This window comes from Cucurbitaria berberidis (genome assembly GCF_010015615.1).
Source record: "Cucurbitaria berberidis CBS 394.84 unplaced genomic scaffold K460scaffold_4, whole genome shotgun sequence".
Classification (NCBI taxonomy): domain Eukaryota; kingdom Fungi; phylum Ascomycota; class Dothideomycetes; order Pleosporales; family Cucurbitariaceae; genus Cucurbitaria; species Cucurbitaria berberidis.
Genome location: NW_024468938.1, coordinates 1777583 through 1794491, shown reverse-complemented (window position 1 = coordinate 1794491; position 16909 = coordinate 1777583). Strand labels below are relative to the sequence as shown.

Sequence of the window (16909 nt, the reverse complement as noted above, 5' to 3'; positions counted from 1 at the left end):
GTTATCGCTTGGAGCTGGGCGCGTGCAGCCTCGGCGCCACGATTGGCGTCATGGCAACAGAGCGGACTCACTCATCCATCAAACATCACTCTTCCATCTCATCCTCCTTTGTGTGTCATCAGTAATCCACTATGGTTTTCTACTCGGGCTTTGCGCTGTGCGCAGCCCTTACAGGCGCAACAGCCCTCCAAATACCCCTGCTCTCATCATACTACCAGGCGCCTATCGGCCATGTAAACGAGACGAACCCGCTCGTCAACTCGACCGAACTTCAGGACCTCATCAGCGGTGATAGGCTGATGGTGCGCGCAAAGAAACTGTATGAGATTGCAAAACTGGGCGAGGAAGAGTATAATCATCCCACCAGAGTAATAGGGAGTGCTGGTAGGCTTGCGCATGTGCCGCTACATTTCCCGGTGCTCATTATATCGCAGGTCACATCGGAACCTTATCATACATTTACGAGACTATCCTTCAACTTGGAGAGTACTATACCATCTCCAACCAGTCGTTCCCTGCTGTGTCTGGAAATGTGTTCGAATCACGGCTTGTTATCGGCGACGGTGTCCCTAAATCTGCAGCACCAATGGGTTTGACGCCGCCAACCAAGCATAAAGAGCCTGTCCATGGCGATCTTGTTCTTGTCTCTAACGACGGTTGCCAAGCCTCAGACTTTCCTGATTCCGTTGCTGGAAACATTGCGTTCATCAAGCGGGGAGTCTGTCCGTTCGGTACCAAGTCGGAGCATGCTGGACGCAAAGGTGCTGTTGCTGCTGTTGTCTACAATTATGAGAAGGATCCTGTATCAGGCACTCTTGGAACGCCATCTCCAGATCATATTGCAACGTTTGGCCTATCCGGCGAGGACGCCGAACCGACCCTGAAGAAGCTCGAGAAAGGCCAACGCGTTGACGGCATTGCATACATCGATGCAGAGGTCAACCAGATACTCACCAACAACATCATTGCGCAAACCACTGAAGGTGATCCTAACAACTGCGTTATGCTCGGAGCACACAGTGATAGCGTAACTGAGGGGCCTGGTATCAACGATGACGGTTCTGGAACGATATCCCTCCTCGAGGTCGCCACTCAACTCACCAAATTCAACGTCAGCAATTGCGTTCGCTTTGCTTGGTGGGCGGGTGAGGAAGAAGGTCTGCTCGGCTCCGACTACTATGTTGCTTCTCTACCGGAGAAGGAGAACAAAAAGATCCGTCTTTTCATGGATTATGACATGATGGCCAGGTGAGTTAAATGAGACCAGGCACATGATAGCAATCTAACCAACACTAGTCCAAATTTCGCCTATCAAATTTACAATGCCACCAATGCGTTGAACCCGAACGGCTCGGAGGAGCTGCGCGATCTATACATCAAGTGGTATGAGGATCAAGGCTTGAACTATACCTTCATTCCCTTTGATGGCCGCAGTGACTACGATGGCTTCATTCGCAATGGCATTCCCGGTGGTGGCATTGCCACGGGGGCTGAAGGTATCAAGACAAAGGAAGAGGTAGAGCAGTTTGGCGGCAAAGCTGGCGACTGGTATGACCCTTGCTACCATCAACTCTGCGATGATCTTGGCAACGTCAATGTGACAGCGTGGGTTGTTAACACAAAGGTGAGCATACCCTGAGATTGATTAAAGAAGACTTGCTTACAGCTTCAGCTTATTGCCCATTCCGTCGCCACCTACGCGGCCTCTCTCAAGGGATTCCCGGAGCGCAATCTGACGGTTGCATCAAGCGCCTATAATGAAGAGACCAAGTATCACGGCCCCAAGCTGTTCGCCTAGACATTTCCTGGGCTCCTCTACATTGTGGTGTAGAAATAGGACTGGCGTACGTAATACATCCCTATCATACCAGTACATTGATTATATAGATATCACTCTTCCATATTACATCATTGTATCACATCTCTGGTCATCCGTTACTTGTGCTCCGTCCATAACACCCAATCCACACTCTATCTCCAGCCCCTTTACTCTCCTCTTGCAATCCTAGCCCCCCTCAGTGCAGCGAACGGTCGTCGGCTCACTACAGGTTTCCTCCTGCCCGTCGTAAACAGCCATTCTCGTCGTACCAATAACCCAAGCAAAACCACCGTCAAAACCACGAAGAAAGAGAATATAACCTTCGCAACATCAGGGGATTTATCATCGTCCATTGGCCTCCTCGTTGGATTTGTGCCGCTGGTGCGGTCGGTAACGTTGTCTGGATTTTGTGCTGGCACACCAGATGTGATCGTCGCCACTCTGGCCGGAACAGATTGTGCGGTTGTGGGTAGAGATAACCAGCTAATAGAGGCTGTGCTAGGAGGTATACGTTCGGTAAAAGAGGCGGGGAGTGGAAGTAGGACTTGTGTGCGCGTCGGTTCGACGCCTTCGATCGGGTTTGGCAAACGTGATGGATTTGTTGGCCACACGAAGCTTCTTCCATGTTTATGCAGCATGATGCTGGTTGTGGCGATGGCGGCGTTGCTAGTTTCGGAGGAGCCTGAGGTATTGACTGCGGTGGTAAAAGGTATAGCTGTGGTCGCCGAGATCGTGGATAATAAGCCGCTAGGGAGGATACGAAAAGTGCTGGATAACGCCATTATTCGCAGCTGGATGGCGCGAGAAGGGCGATATGGGTGGGTGGTAGAAAATAATTGTGTGGCTATGCGTGCGTCAGAGGGCTACTGGCGATGACAATAATAATGTGAAGGCGTGAGGTTGTTACACGGTACTGTGAATGAGTCGAAAGGTGCCCTGCGGGGTCGTAGCTGGAGAACCTGGCGGAGGTTGCAGCGTTTAAAGAGATGCTTTGAAGGGTTTAGAGATCGAAAACTGGGAAGAGCTGAGCTTGAAGGGGAGCATAGACTGTGTCACTGTTTTGGAGCACGGAAGGTGAAGTGCAATCGATCTCACTTGAAGCAGGCAGCGAACGTGCGCCAGGGCGCCCGCCATCACCCTGCACAGGGATATCAAATATGAACAGGAGTTCTCACTTTAGTCAGTCCAGGGCAAAAGCTTTGAGATCTGAAATTGGATTGTGTAGCTGCTGTGGGAATTTAAACTTCCACTGTAGCCGATGCTTGCCGTCATCTAGGACGCGTCCTCCCGAAAAGTTCGCCCGATCCAGTCCAAAAGAGCGGCACAGAAGAGCGTTCTACAATCCGAAGTACCCGGAACAATCACCTTGTACCTCCGATCATACTCCCGCTCAGGAGCCGCATGATTACTCCTCGTCCACCTCTACAACCTGCGCCAGAGGGCTCGGGCCTACCGGAGACCTCATCGTAGATCGATTGCGGCGCGGCGGGTTGGAGAAACTGATCTGAGAGGAGGGCGCAGAAAACGGCATGTGGGCACCAGGCGTGCGTTGGCCGAATTCCTGGAGTTTCACTTCGAGGTAGGCAATGCGGTGTTCTTGCTCTTGTATGCTGCGCATCTGGTCCTGGTACATGCCGCTGATCCAATCGTGGTCACTGTACAGGCGGTCGAATTTTACGTTGGCGGTGTTCAGGTTGGCCTGCAACTGGTGATGCTGCATCTGGTGTTCGTACTTGAGAGCTGCGACGCGGCGGCGGTGGGCTTCTTTCATGTCGGCAATCTGCTTGTCCTGGATCTCTGTTGTATGACGAGAGATGTAGTTGATGACTGCTTTTGCGCTGGAGAGCCGGAAGAACAGCGTGGACACGAGAATGGCGAAGACCACGATGAGGAGCGAGACCTCTCGGTCAGCGATGAAGTCAGTCTAATAAAGTTAGCGCACGTAGACTTGCAATGGCTTTCTTGGATGATATTACCGTAGCCCAGGCTGATAACAGTATACCAAACAGGCCCGAGCAGAGGAAGAAAGCGAACAGGTCGAAACCGTTGAGCTCCATGGTGGCGGTGTTGAGGGAAGTGTAGATAAAGAGGTGAAGACAGAGCAAGTTTAACAAGTGTATGGGCCCTCCGCTTGGCGACACCCGCTTAGTCACAAACTGAAGCATCTTGATACTAGAATATACTCTTCTGAGCAGTGTACACGCTCGCTAATTCACGGTACTGCACATCTTTAAACTAACAAAGTACCCGCATGGTATTCCCCTTATAGCTAACTTGTGCTCTTAGTAAGGGCTAATCTCTGACGGAATATGAAAGCCTTGTTCGCAACATGTAGTGAATGCTAGATCACATGCATAATTTCTCACCATTATCAGCTTGGGGTACTAATTAGGAAGCTACCATACATAGCTATCTCCAATTGTGAACGCTTGTGACCATCGTTCTTAATTTCTTGGTCAGGCAAGCTGGTAGCTCGACTGAGGTCGAGATTTCCTCGCCCGTAAAACCCCCATTCCAAGTGACTATCGTACAGAACCCTTTTGCCTCCTGTCTACCTCCACAAAAAGCCCTTCAGCAGCCCCTGCACAGCTTTCATCACTCTGCCTTTCTTCTTCTTCTCTTTGATCCAGATGAACTGTCCTGGATTCTTCTTGGAAAAGTACTTCCGATCTCCATGCTCATCGGTCCACATGTTGTACCAGCCGTATCGTCTCAGCTGGCGTATCTCGTCCGTTGGGCTCCATCGCAAGCGAACATTGCTGAAAGGATAGACGTCGTGTGGATTTCCGCTGCGATGGTCTTCGTCGTGAAGCCATTTCAGGCGAAGGACAATCTTGCGAACATTACAACGAGATGGCCGAATCGGATTATTGATGCGCGTGCGAAGGCACCATTGGTTTTCCACGTCGTGATCATGAAAGCAGAGCCGTGGGGCGACAATACAGTTGAGTTGCGTTGCGAATTCGACGATATTGGCGTAAATTGTGAGAACTTCGTAGAACTTGGCTTGCTCGATTGGCCCTCCGGAGACGGCGGGGAGACTATCAAGGGCTTCCATGTATTCCTCGAAATCGCTGCCGTGCAGCCCGATGATCATCTGGTAGACATCGAACTCGGTCCGGAGATCCTCAATGCCTATTGTTAAACTGCTCAGGTGTAACTCTGACAGTGGTCCGAGGGCTCTGAATACTTCCTCTTGCTTCTCGAAACTGAAGAGCGCCCAACGAGGGATGCCGATCGTGATGTGCATGAGGGAGCTGAAGTTGACAGGACGAAGTAGGCGTATGTTCATCACTGTCTCCGGATCTCGCTCCTGGGTTGCGCGAAGGATTCCTGGCGCAAGACGAAGTGACTCTTGTGTCAACTCCTCGCTGATTTGCTTGCAAGACAAAAACAGCCCCATGTAGTCGTGGTACGGCGCATAGGGCAAGAAGCTTCGAGGAGCGATATGTTCGTAGATGGCGGTGCGGATTTCTACCGGTGCGGCCAGAATATGGCACTTCTTCGGGGGTGGAGACGCGCGACGTGATCGTTTGACAAGCTTCATCATTGTGCGTTTGGTTATGTTGGGCTTCTCGGTGCGTAGAGCGCGGGGAGTGAGAGGAAACGGAAGTCGGCGTCTGGTTATAAATTTTTACAAGTCGCGATTCAAGTGAAACCGCACTGTATGCTGCAATCTGTAGTGCAAAAACGGTCAATTCACCTTCGCTTTCGAGGAGCACTCCATATGACATGGAAATCTTGATGCAGGAATCAAATCATCATGTCTTTTATCAAAATCGCATGCTGGAAACATCTGTGGACCCATGCGAGCAGGATTCGACCGGTTCAAGGACTGTGGTATGCACCCATTACCATGACCTCCTCTTGCCCCTGTCTATAAGATAGTAGTTGCTATGAGTTATAGCCTATGCATTTAGCTTCTCAGGAAGGCATGAATTGGACTTGCTCCAACACTTTGGATCACGACTGCACACTTATGTCGACTCAGTATAGACTTAGAACCTCCTGCTCATTTGGACGCGTACTTCCCATGAGAATAGCTATTGAGGTTTCAGATCGATGTGAAGATGGTGACAGCTATGCTTTTCCAAGACTCTAGCTACAATTGTATTCCGCACTTACAAGTCACGGGCGCACTCGAAGCGGTTACACAGAAGCGGATCTTTTACTAGCATTCTGGAACACAGGCGATGAAAACTGGTTTCGCGACGGTAACTGAACATTGAAGACACGTATTGCAATTATTTGAAGAAAAAGACATAGGGGAGCTATGTATAGTATATTGCAGTGTGAGCGCTACTTACTCTAAGGGACTAGGGTATTTGTGAGCGTGAGCTATTACGCTTACTTTGACAAACCATCATTGATGACCCGAAATGCTCAAGCCGACGACGCGAAGCTGAAGGCGACTGGATTCCAGAATTCAATTGGTGTATCGTGATGAGATTGTCGTTGGTACTGTTCAATCTGCCTAGCTATGTGTTGAGCGATGACGTGTTCGCTAGACCGATAGCTCTACCACGTATTCACGTGACTGACAACTCTCGCCAAGAGGACCCTAGCCGCGCTAGTACGCGAGCGTGAATGTTTTTGCCTGACACCTCGAGCTCCGACAGTCCCAACCACCCCGCAACTACCAACTCAACCGCCAGCGTCACGCCTCAACCCCATCAAGTTCCATCATTGTCTGCCCCTTTTTGGCTGTATACAGCGACTTGCAGTGGTCCTCCAGGTACCTGTTTCGATATATCACGATCTATATCGTGCACAGGTCACCATGTCACCTGCCCCAATCACCCAGAACGCCGCGGCCTCACCTTCTCCGACACAGCAAACTACACCGGCTTGTAAGCAAGCAACGCGTTATTCCTTCACATAAGAATAATTACTCACAACTCACAGCTACCGCGACGCCATTTTCTAAACATTTCGATGATATTTTTCACGCCAAGTTCATGCACATCATTCAAGAATGGAAGAATGACCCCGCTAGAGGCCAGTTGACTCAAAAGGACCGGAAGACTTTCATCGAGTCCGCTTACGTGGAGACTGATGAGCTCTACTTCGGCAAGCGCCAGCTCTCTGATCAAGAGATCAAACTCCGCGCCCTGACCAAGGTCTTTTACAAAGTACTTGCCGAGGAACCTTGGTCCGAGGACTGGATCCGCTCCCCTGACGTCGAACGCAAGCTTTCGAAATTCGAGATGCACAAGGACTCCATAGCACTGGCCGCCGAGCATAACCTTATCACTCCACGTGATGCTGTAAAGGCAGCGCGCGAGGCTACCATCAAACATCAAGAAGCTCTCAAGGGTTCTAAGGCGCCAAAGGATCTGAAGATTAACCGTGGGCCGTTCGATGAGATCGAAATCATTTACATTGCCGGCACCGTATCATCAACAGCCACGAATAGGATCGATCGTGAAAACATATATCCGGTCTCCGTAAGTTCAGTCGCTAACGTTCTGCAAAACCACATCTGTAGGGATATGGTGCGCCCATTCTCCATGGCTGAGCGCTTCGTCAACTGTACCGACACGAAAGAGCTCGAAGACATGCGGCGCTTTGCCTGCAACGTGTGTGACTTTGCTCCCCACCTCCTCGACAACGACAACGTCAGTCTTCTTGTCGTATTGCTGATTCTTTCCCGATCTGACTGCTGTCGGCGCTTCGAGAACAATGGCATCCGCATCGAAGGTTCCACTATCAGCCACCGCAAGGCGGAGTGCATGAAGAACAAAATGGGCTGGAAGTCAACCGAGGAGAAGAAGCCGTACGATAACTTCGCCAACGAGTTTCAGACCCGGGTTAAGAATGCCTGCTTCCCTGCTCCTCGAGCGCAGCGCATAGGCGGGCGTAAGCAGCCTCGCAAATCCTCAACGCCAGCTACACCTTCAACTCCTCCTGTATATCCTCAACCTCACATGGGTTATGTTGCTCCTCCTCAAGTACGCGATGGCGTCAATACTGGTATCAATATTCCAGCTCCAGCCATGCAAAGCATCTACGCTCAGCATTTACCTCCTACTACAAAAACTCATCGCCCTCGCGGATCGACTGGTGCGGGTAGCAACGCTGGGGACCCTATGGATCTTTCGTAGTTCTAGCTTGAGCTCTTTTCTTTCCCCACTTTCATACGACATTGGCGTGGCGTTTCATCAATTTCTGGGTTAGCATACTCGAAGATTTGGTGTCCGGTGCATGGTGTTCTCCTTTGCGTTTTATTCAGTGGCGACTTGTCTACGCTTCGGCGCATTTGGCTGGAAGCAGCATCTAGGGCGACATCGAACTATAAACACCTCGTTTAGTAGATGGATAGCCATTCACCTTCTCGGTGCGAACAAATCATTCACAACATAGCATTGTGCGGGCTAGCGCAATGCGTGAATGATGATGCACGTGTGCGGGGTTTCGCTTGTTTCACATAATCCGTGCGCAGCATTTTACTACTTCAACCTCGCATCCCCTCGGGCTAGGATGGCAATGATTTTTTCAGAATTGAAGCGGTACCTTGGTAATATGAAATTTCTCAAACGCATAATATTATATGAACCCAGGGACGCGTAATATACGGTGGGCTGGGCGATGCGAACCGAGGGTGACTAGTGGCAGTGAGGCAGGTAGATAGGACCGTAAATATCCTATTTGTGCAATTTCGGATCTTATTAATTTGGGTTGTGCTGCATTTGAAAGGGCTTGAACTCTTCGCTCATCCTAAGGCCTTGTTGGTCGCTAATGTGTAAACAGCGAAATAAACAATGCTAAAGATACCCGACACAGCTTTGAAAGCATCGCTTCGATGGGCAATCATACTTAGAGAATGAGGTTGTGGTTAAAATCCTCGTGGCATCGCAACCGTGGTTCCACGTAATCACAGATCTCTCCGCACTCAAAGTACAACTATAGTTCAGCGATAACCCAACCAGGGCGTGGGCGCTGTTTGGATCTGTGGCCAAGCACACCCACAGAGTGCTGTCTCCATTTTTTCATCTCCGTACAACTACATCGAGAAACTACAAAAGCTCGTGTAGGTCTGCACACAGGAGCATCCTCGACATACATCTCACACTATGCTGAAGTTTACCAAGCACCTACGTAAGGCAAAACGAGCCTACCTCCTTGAAATCCCAACCGAAATCCGCCTTGAAACTTACCGGAATGTCTTCACAGCCTTGAAGTCACCGTTCCACGACTACTCAGGACTGTATCTGACTTGCACGAAGATCAGAGCAGAAATAGATGGCGAGCTTTGCCGGCAAGCCATCGCTTTCTACGAATCAATCAAAGTTCACCTTCCCAGGGGCGTGAACTTCCTGCTGCCGCCTCGATCTGTCCCGTACTGCAAACTCACGACGATTACGATTTCCATTCCGCGGTGGATGCTCGAAGAACATAAGCTGGACCAACAGATGGCAGCGCTGAACTATTTGCGCATTATAGCGGAACTTCATCTCTACACAATCATTATCCAGATACACGACATGCCAGATCCTGACAGCCTTTTGTCCAAGACTGTTTTCAACATTGTCTCAGGGAATCTGCTGGACTATTACTACCTCCCACGAACGACTTACAGTAATATACTGCCATTCGCAGCACGGTTGAACTGCTTTGTCTGTCCACAAATATGCTCTAACGACCAGCACCGCCTTCGGTCTTTCTGTGCATACGAGCCATATCTGCCATTCTTTTTTACTGGACAGACTGATATTAATGTCCGCAATATCATACTCGAGGTCAAGGAACTGAACACCGAGGCAACGTATCCATACCATATCTACCGATCAGGAGACTACCGTTATCCTTACAGCCCCAAGGACGAGCAAAGACTCTTGCACGAATACGGATGGAAAGTGGAGTGCGAGTACTATCGGCACGCTAGAAAGAAGGAGATGCACGCGAGGCCTAAGCGATTTATCTGGACACAAAGAAAGGAAGGAAAAGGGCGTGGGAAGAAGAAAGGGAGGGTTTTGCATACGTTGAAGTGTCTGGTGGATCAGATAATCCGTCTCCTAGGTTATAAGTCGTAAAAGAGGGTTTAAGCAGCGCCATATGCTCGCTCTAGGGCACCCTGTTGGTCTGTTGCTAGTTTATAAGGTGATCTATAAGAGCGGACATAATGTTGATTACTTCGCAGCTTATAGGATAGGTTGAGCTCGGAGCCGACGGTCAACCACGGTAACAGATTAGGTTAGCGGTGAGCTATTTACAATAACAACTACAACCCATCCCAACAGACTTTCATTATGATTGCAGGTGACTCCTCAAAAGGCAAGCGACCATCTTCAACCAATATGCAGCCTTCGGACTCATGAGAATCACGTGGCATGGATAAGTTTCTCCTGTTGCATGGGACTTGGCAGTTCATCCACATTTTGGCCTCACGCCCTCTCCCTCATCCCTCCTCCTCCCTTACCGCTTCGAGACATCGGCGACTAGCGCCTTGTACCAATATGGCTAATAATGTCCATTGTTCTTAACTACACTAGATACGGATCAGTTACCGGTTCACACCAGTCGAACTACTATACTGATCGACCTGGTTTGCTTGGGTATTGGATCAGTGTTGCTAAAACAGTTTTTACGAAGATACGGATCGATGTCGTCGACGATATCTATCGCGGTATGACTCAGGTTGATGTACTGGAGAACCGTGTTGACGCCGCCCATCCATCCAGTTCGGCCAGAAAACGGCAGTGATATTAGCAGTTTCACGGCCCCACCACGATCTTTCTTACCTTGTTCGGTTCTCTCTCTCTCTCTCTCTCACGCACAATTTACATGATATCTGTCTTGACATTTCGTCAAGGCGCTGGTACAATACAACATCAACATCATCATGTATAGCCATTCGGTATCTGGGAATGATGTGATATGACGAAGTTACTAAACTAAATTACTAACTAGTCTCATACACAGTGAAAATCCCAAAGCCACTGAGAGCCGTGCATTCCCTTGCCGAACTTCTCCATCTGTAAAATCTTGAGAATAGTCCTCCCTCACTCGTCACCCACTATTTATAGACTACGAGGTACGAGCTGCACTACGAAGATACCGCCCACTCAGGCAGTTCGGCCTGTCGACCTCGACCATCGACTATCAACCACCTACCTTGGACTCCAGAGGGAGTAGAAGAGTTGAAAGAGTGGTAGAACGCAGCATATATAGCTAATAGGCCAAGGGTCGGATGGCAAACCTGGTATGGTCACTGCTTCGAAGGCTCGACTGTGAGACTGCAGCAAGTGGTTTAGCCCAAAACAGAGTCTCAAAACCGGTCTCCATTATCGTCGACACAACACACACCACCCCAATCTCGAGAGAGTACGGAACGGAAGAGAGATTAATGGCGATGGCCATGGCCATGAACGAAGAAAAGACAGACAGAGCTGCGATGGCATAAGACACAAACATGGAAAAACAATACGGTTTTTAGGAAGTGATAGCATACACACACGGCTAATGCGCATACTCGACGAAGACAGCAGAAGCCCCAATTTCCCATGTCTCCACTCAGAGCCATCAACATTAAGAACGTCCCTCATACCTCTGTTCGGAAGGCTTGCATAGCTACGAGGAAACAAGCGAGAAACGAGAGAACAAGTCAGATCGAAGTACTGTAATTAGTCAGTCCATGCAACAATGCACTCGGAGAATTGACACCAGGTAATTGCATACACAAGAGCTATCAAATACCATTCCGCTGATGCTAGTTACATACACTCTACCTCTTCTTCCGTTTCCTTTCCCTTTCCCCGTTTTTCATCGTAGCACACACTCACACACAATACATGTCTCTTTCAAAGACTTCAACTCCACCCAACCCAACTCTTACTCATGACACGCCATACACGCACTTCCCCAGAGCGCAAATCCCCCATCTTGAAGCTCTCAGGCTTTACTTTCCTGTGCTCCCTGCCCTGTTCCCAAACTCGGACCTTCTTCTTGCTACCATCCCACTCGACAACCACACCAACGTGGTCGGGCTTGCCTACATCAACCGCGTACTTGGCATGCATAGCGCCTGTTTTACCCTGGAACTTTGCATTGCGGAAGCTGACAATGTCGCCCGGGCGAATCTCGTCGTGCGACTGGGTAGATGCGTTGGCCAGGTTGGCGTAGACGAGCGCACCGTAGGCGCGGGTGGAAACGGGTGGAAGCGCGTCTTTGTATGGCTTCAGCAGTTCGTCAATGAGGCCCTGAGGGGTGCCGTTGCCGACAATTGTGTTCTGCTTCGACTCGACGTCCTTGGCGATACGACGGCCAAACTGCTCGTATGCGTTCTCGAGCTGATCTGGTCTTTGGCGCGGAGGTGGTGCGTTGTGACGCTGGTCTAGATCAACGTCGGAGGCGTTGTTAATCTCAAAGCGTGCGGATACAGTGGTTTGCGAATAGTCAATGTATATGATAGAAATCAGCTTTTCGATCGTGTTTCCAGATTGTGACTCGGTCATGTCAACGAGCACGTCTTTGCGGTTCTGTAGGGATGGAGGAAGTAAGTTTGCTTGCGTCCACCAACGCGAACCGAGGCCGAGATCAATGTCGCTGGCTATGAAGTCTTGGTTCGTAGATGGCCGTGCTTGATCTGTGGACACTCGTCCTCCTAGTGTACGATTTACATCGAGCGATTTCCTTGTCATAGGGACCCGAGGTTGGGTGTCGGCTGGCGGCAGTGGGGGAGCGGGTCGTTCTTGTGGTGGAATTGGAGGCGCATACTGGTGAGGTGGAGCCTGAGGTGGTGGAGGTGGTGGTCGGTCGTGTGATTTCCTAGGCGGCGGTGCAGAGTATAAATCATCCTCATCTGATGACTCATATTGCTCGCGCTGCGGTACAGGTGGGATTGAAGGAGGCATGGGCGGCGGTGGTCTATTCTGCGGTGGTGGTGGTTGGCTTTGTGGAGGGGGTGGCACTGCCCTCGGCGCTGGAGGTGCAGCAGCAGGAGGTGCAGTATATTTGAATGGGTCGTAGTCATCGTCGTCTTCGTCGTATTGGACGTTGCGAGTAGGAGGCGGAACAGGCGGTGGCGGCGGTACGGAACGTGGAGCGTCCATTGATAGACGAGTGGGGGCCTGCTGTGGAGGAGGAGGGGGAACAGCACGTGGTACCGAAGGAGGTAGAGGTGGAAGACCATAGGGTGTAGTGGGTGATCGAGCTGACGTTGGTTCATCGGCTATAGTGCTATCCTCCATGCTTGGTTCCTTCGCGTGAGATTTCAAGGCGTCCTTGTGGGTTGCTCCAGGCGCAATGTCGGTATCATAGTCGCCTTCGTAGTCGGTCTCGCCTTCATTCCGATCCAGACCCCTCAGAGGCACATCTGCATGACGAGATGGAGGTGCCTGGGTAGGCGGAGGCGGCGGAGGCGGTCGATGCCCTCCCGGTGATGTGGGGCTTACTAATGAAAATGGCGGTAAGTTTCTATCAGGAGAGCCTTGAGATGGGTCGTTTGAACCAAAATACGAGCTACGTTTGTTGGCCGGCATGAATGGAGCAGACGGAGTTCGGGGCGACATTGCATTAGCCCCGCTATCAGTCAACTCATCGCCAGATTCAGATCCAGGACCCGGAGAGACAATATTCGGAAGAGGTGGTGGTACAGGTCGAGCTATATAACGTCAGGACAGCACAGTAGAATTTGGACTGTTACCTACATGATGATGGTACAGGTGGAGGGATGGGCCGCCCTACGCAGTGTCAGTATCCGCCAACCGTACTCGAAAGGAGTGCCTGAAACTACACCAGAACGTACTGGACACGCTTACAGTCATGACATATTCCGAAAGACCATCGCAAGCGACATAGGTCTTTGACACAAGTTCGGAACATGATAACTGAAAGCGGTCCAGGGTTTGGCGAGTGAAGACATCGACTGGTTTGCGAGGAATAAGAAACTTACTGTCTGATGGGATGGGCGGTGGACGCTCGCCAGTGGGTGTCCGCTGGATGCGTAACGGCGTCAGATCCTCAACGTCGGGCACTTCTTCTGCGGGATGAAGGCCCGTGACAGAGTGGTTTACTTCATCCTCTTTCTCGACAGCCAGTTGCTTATCCTCCTGTTCTGGGCTCTTGACAGACGGCATCCCGGGTAGGCCGAACATGGGCATTCGTTGTTGAGGCGAAGTGTACTCGTCGTGATCTTCGGCCTTTCGCTCTGCGGTAGATTTCTTCTTCTTTGGTGGAAGGCCGCCAACTGGGATTCCACCAAACATGCCTGGCATGCCCATGCCGCCGCTCATTTTAGCCATGCGCTCGCGCAGCTCCAACTTTCGCCTCGTCTCGGCGTCCATCTCATCGTCTTCTTCCTTCTCGTCCTCCTGCTCAGCCACGTCTTCGACATGTTGTTCATCTCCAACATGCGATTCTGTTGAGGGGGCAGTAGCAACTCTCAGAGGTGGGGCGGGCTGTCGACTCCTTGTTCGGTCGTCATCATCTTCGACACTTGTCGATTCACCTTCCGCATCTTCCGTCTCACCAGCACCAGATTGATCCGCATCGTTGCCGTCGCTCATCAGCTCGCGATGGCGGTGGTGCGTGTCAGGGGATTTCAAATCATGCGAAGTTCGCGGCGGTCGGGCGTGGTCCATGGAGCCACGCTCTCTCGAAGCTCCGCTAGCCACTCTCTCCAGGCCTGTGTCTTCGCTCTCCTCAGCATGGCCGTCATGAGACTCGGTCCTCTTCTTGACCGGCGGCCTCTTTGGCTTCTCTTTGTGCATGGCAGCAGCCGCGCGCTCAGCCTGTTCTTGCTGCTGCTTCTGCAACAGGGCAATTCGTTCCTTCAAGCTTGTCGGCTTCGGCTGGTCCTCCCCTTCGCCCTCTTGTGTGTTGGAGCTATCATGTGCGACGAGCCCAGCCTTTTCTGCAGCGTCCTGGTCCTGCGCCTGACGATCGGCAATCTCGGGATCTTCCTCGCGGCGATACGTCTTGGCTTGAGGTGTTTCGCGAACGGGGGGAGGCACGTAGGCATTGCGACTTGGCGGAGGGGCTACAAAAGGTTTCTTGATGAATGTGGTCGCGGCGCCGGCAGGCTTGTAGGGCTGGATCGGGGCAGCAGCGGGAGCGTTGAAAGCTGCGATGCGGTCCCTGAAAGCATTGCTCTTGGCTGCAATGGGTGGCGGGGCCTTTTTCGCAGGTGGAGGTGGCTTGGCCGCTTCATTCCGCGCGGGAGGAATCTCTGAGGCTTTGGCGCTGGTAGCTGACGGGGGTGAGATGGGCGAAATTGGAGTTGGCTCGGGTATGGCTAAAGTCGACACCTGGAGCGGAGGAGGCTGCTGGGGTTTAGGGGGTTCTGGCTCCTTGTGCTGCACTGGCTCGGGTTCTGGCTCCTGGTGTGCTATCTCAGGCGTAGGAGGTGCGACCTGGGCAGCGGCAGGCTGCTCCAGTGGCTTGTATCGTGATGCCCGGTTAGGCCGCGGCGGCGGCTCCGGCTCGTACTTTTCGACAAAGTTCCTGGGGAAGAGGCCATCCTGCTTGGTCCCGCTGTCGTCTATGTACTCGCCCACATACCAGTCGTCGCCCTCCTCCTCTGTGACGGTAATGACCTGGCCAGTGCGAAAGCTCAGGTCATCCTCGTGGGGGGACGCGTAGTCGTAGACGGCTTTGACTCTGTACATGGTGAGCGGGCAGGGGGTGTATTCGCGGAGATGATACGATGGCAGCTGGATGGAATGGACGTGACAGCTGTAGTCGCCGCCAAATGGCGCTACAAGCGGAGGAGGGTGGGCCTGGGCGTGCTATAAGGTGGTGATGGACGGCGGCAGACAGCGGGTCTCGGGAGCTCTCTGTGATGGACGCCAACGTCAGCCTGGGGGACAATGCGGGGAGGGCGGGACTGCAGGGCTGCATACTATTCACTGGTGGCACCCACGCAGCTGTGGGCGAAGGTGGAATGGCAGAGGTGAGAGGAGGGCTGCTTGTGTGGAGAGGCTTGGGTGGACGGTGACGAAGCCACTTGAAGACAGCCCCGCGCAATCTTGGCGGCCGCCGCCAGACGGAGTGAAGCTTGAGCGGGCTCCTCCACTCCAACTATGCAAAACACCTGGGCACCACGGCCTCTTCTGCTCGATACCCAGGCATGCCGCCCAAATCAATCCTGAAGAAGACCACGACGGTTTCCACAAACGCGCCAGGAAGGACCAAGCCGCTCAACCCGCGCCACCTCGACGTCGCCCTCCACCATGCCAACATCCTCGAGGAGCGCAAGCGCGTCGAGCGCCAGGTCCTGGAGTCCATCATGACGCTGATGGACTTTCCTGCGTCGCCAAATGCAGATGCAAAACGCCCCACAGCCACTGACGCCCATCAGTTCCGTGAGGCCGTCGTCCCCTTCCAGCCTGCAGACTACGATGCCCTCATTGAAGAACGCAACATCGCCAACAAATGCGGCTATGCCCTCTGCCCCCGGCCCAAGAGGAAGGCTCGCTCGACTGCCAGGAAGCAGTTCGTCGACACAGACCACGGCGTGGAGATTGTCGACAGGAAGGTGCTCGAGGTCTGGTGCTCAGACGACTGCGCCAGGCGGGCCCTATACGTCAAGGTGCAGCTCAGCGAGGAGCCTGCGTGGTCACGTCAAGGCGGCTATGGAGACACCATCGAACTCATGGTGGAGAATGCCGACGAGCACCAAAAGGCCCTGCCACTGCGACTAAAGGAAGGCCCAACCTCGTCTACCAACGACGACGAAGATGACCTAGCTGCAGCATGGGCGGCACGCGAAGATGCCATGACAGATTTGGCAGTCGAGCGCGGGGAGAAGCCAGGACAGCTCAGCAAGGCGAACAACGACCTTGTCCAGGATCAGATCACAGAACGTTTCGCAACCAATGTGCCGCCACAGCCCCCGTCGCTCCCTTCTCAGAGCTCCGAACATACCATGGCTATCGAGGGTCACGTCCCTCGATCTGATAGGAAAGATGAGGAAAAAGACGAGGACGATGATCCGCAAGACTGGGACAAACATTTGCCTGGATGAGGATTGAAGTCAACAGAACAACGTCAACCCACCAACTCCAAACCCGGCACGACTACAGCCAAGGTCGATATACATATGTTGGGCTTCGTCCCTACCATGTTTACGGAAGAGACGTAGCCGGGAGA

At 52.1% G+C, this 16909-nt stretch overlaps 7 protein-coding genes across 7 annotated transcripts; 3 read left to right on the top strand and 4 right to left on the bottom strand.

Moving 5' to 3' along the window:
* Window positions 1-105: 105 nt before the first annotated feature.
* Window positions 106-1901, top strand: K460DRAFT_315370 (aminopeptidase-like protein Y). The gene is made up of 4 exons (XM_040930311.1): window positions 106-384; window positions 435-1248; window positions 1297-1624; window positions 1673-1901. Exons 1-4 carry the CDS (start codon window positions 132-134, stop codon window positions 1796-1798), a joined length of 1521 nt encoding a protein of 506 aa, XP_040785824.1. The 5' UTR covers window positions 106-131; the 3' UTR covers window positions 1799-1901.
* An 85-nt stretch (window positions 1902-1986) lies between these two features.
* On the bottom strand, window positions 1987-2781 carry K460DRAFT_418354 (uncharacterized protein; the record flags this gene model as incomplete). The annotated part of the gene is made up of 1 exon (XM_040937942.1): window positions 1987-2781. The coding sequence occupies exon 1, from the start codon at window positions 2599-2601 to the stop codon at window positions 1987-1989; it is 615 nt and encodes a 204-aa protein (XP_040785823.1). The 5' UTR covers window positions 2602-2781.
* Window positions 2782-3224: 443 nt separating this feature from the next.
* On the bottom strand, window positions 3225-3876 carry K460DRAFT_341182 (uncharacterized protein; the record flags this gene model as incomplete). Its single annotated transcript, XM_040931143.1, has 2 exons — window positions 3225-3743; window positions 3796-3876. The coding sequence occupies 2 exons, from the start codon at window positions 3874-3876 to the stop codon at window positions 3225-3227; spliced, it is 600 nt and encodes a 199-aa protein (XP_040785822.1).
* A 494-nt stretch (window positions 3877-4370) lies between these two features.
* K460DRAFT_357014 (uncharacterized protein) lies at window positions 4371-5369 on the bottom strand (the record flags this gene model as incomplete). Its single annotated transcript, XM_040932004.1, has 1 exon — window positions 4371-5369. One exon carries the CDS (start codon window positions 5367-5369, stop codon window positions 4371-4373), a length of 999 nt encoding a protein of 332 aa, XP_040785821.1.
* A 1230-nt stretch (window positions 5370-6599) lies between these two features.
* K460DRAFT_378440 (uncharacterized protein) lies at window positions 6600-7923 on the top strand (the record flags this gene model as incomplete). The annotated part of the gene is made up of 2 exons (XM_040935074.1): window positions 6600-6669; window positions 6725-7923. 2 exons carry the CDS (start codon window positions 6600-6602, stop codon window positions 7921-7923), a joined length of 1269 nt encoding a protein of 422 aa, XP_040785820.1.
* Window positions 7924-11314: 3391 nt separating this feature from the next.
* Window positions 11315-15593, bottom strand: K460DRAFT_368155 (uncharacterized protein). Its single transcript, XM_040933720.1, has 4 exons — window positions 13713-15593; window positions 13468-13500; window positions 11498-13421; window positions 11315-11436 (listed from the first exon to the last, which is right to left on the bottom strand). Exons 1-3 carry the CDS (start codon window positions 15424-15426, stop codon window positions 11629-11631), a joined length of 3540 nt encoding a protein of 1179 aa, XP_040785819.1. The 5' UTR covers window positions 15427-15593; the 3' UTR covers window positions 11315-11436; window positions 11498-11628.
* A 294-nt stretch (window positions 15594-15887) lies between these two features.
* On the top strand, window positions 15888-16784 carry K460DRAFT_378438 (uncharacterized protein; the record flags this gene model as incomplete). The annotated part of the gene is made up of 1 exon (XM_040935073.1): window positions 15888-16784. The coding sequence occupies one exon, from the start codon at window positions 15888-15890 to the stop codon at window positions 16782-16784; it is 897 nt and encodes a 298-aa protein (XP_040785818.1).
* Between the last annotated feature and the right edge of the window lie 125 nt (window positions 16785-16909).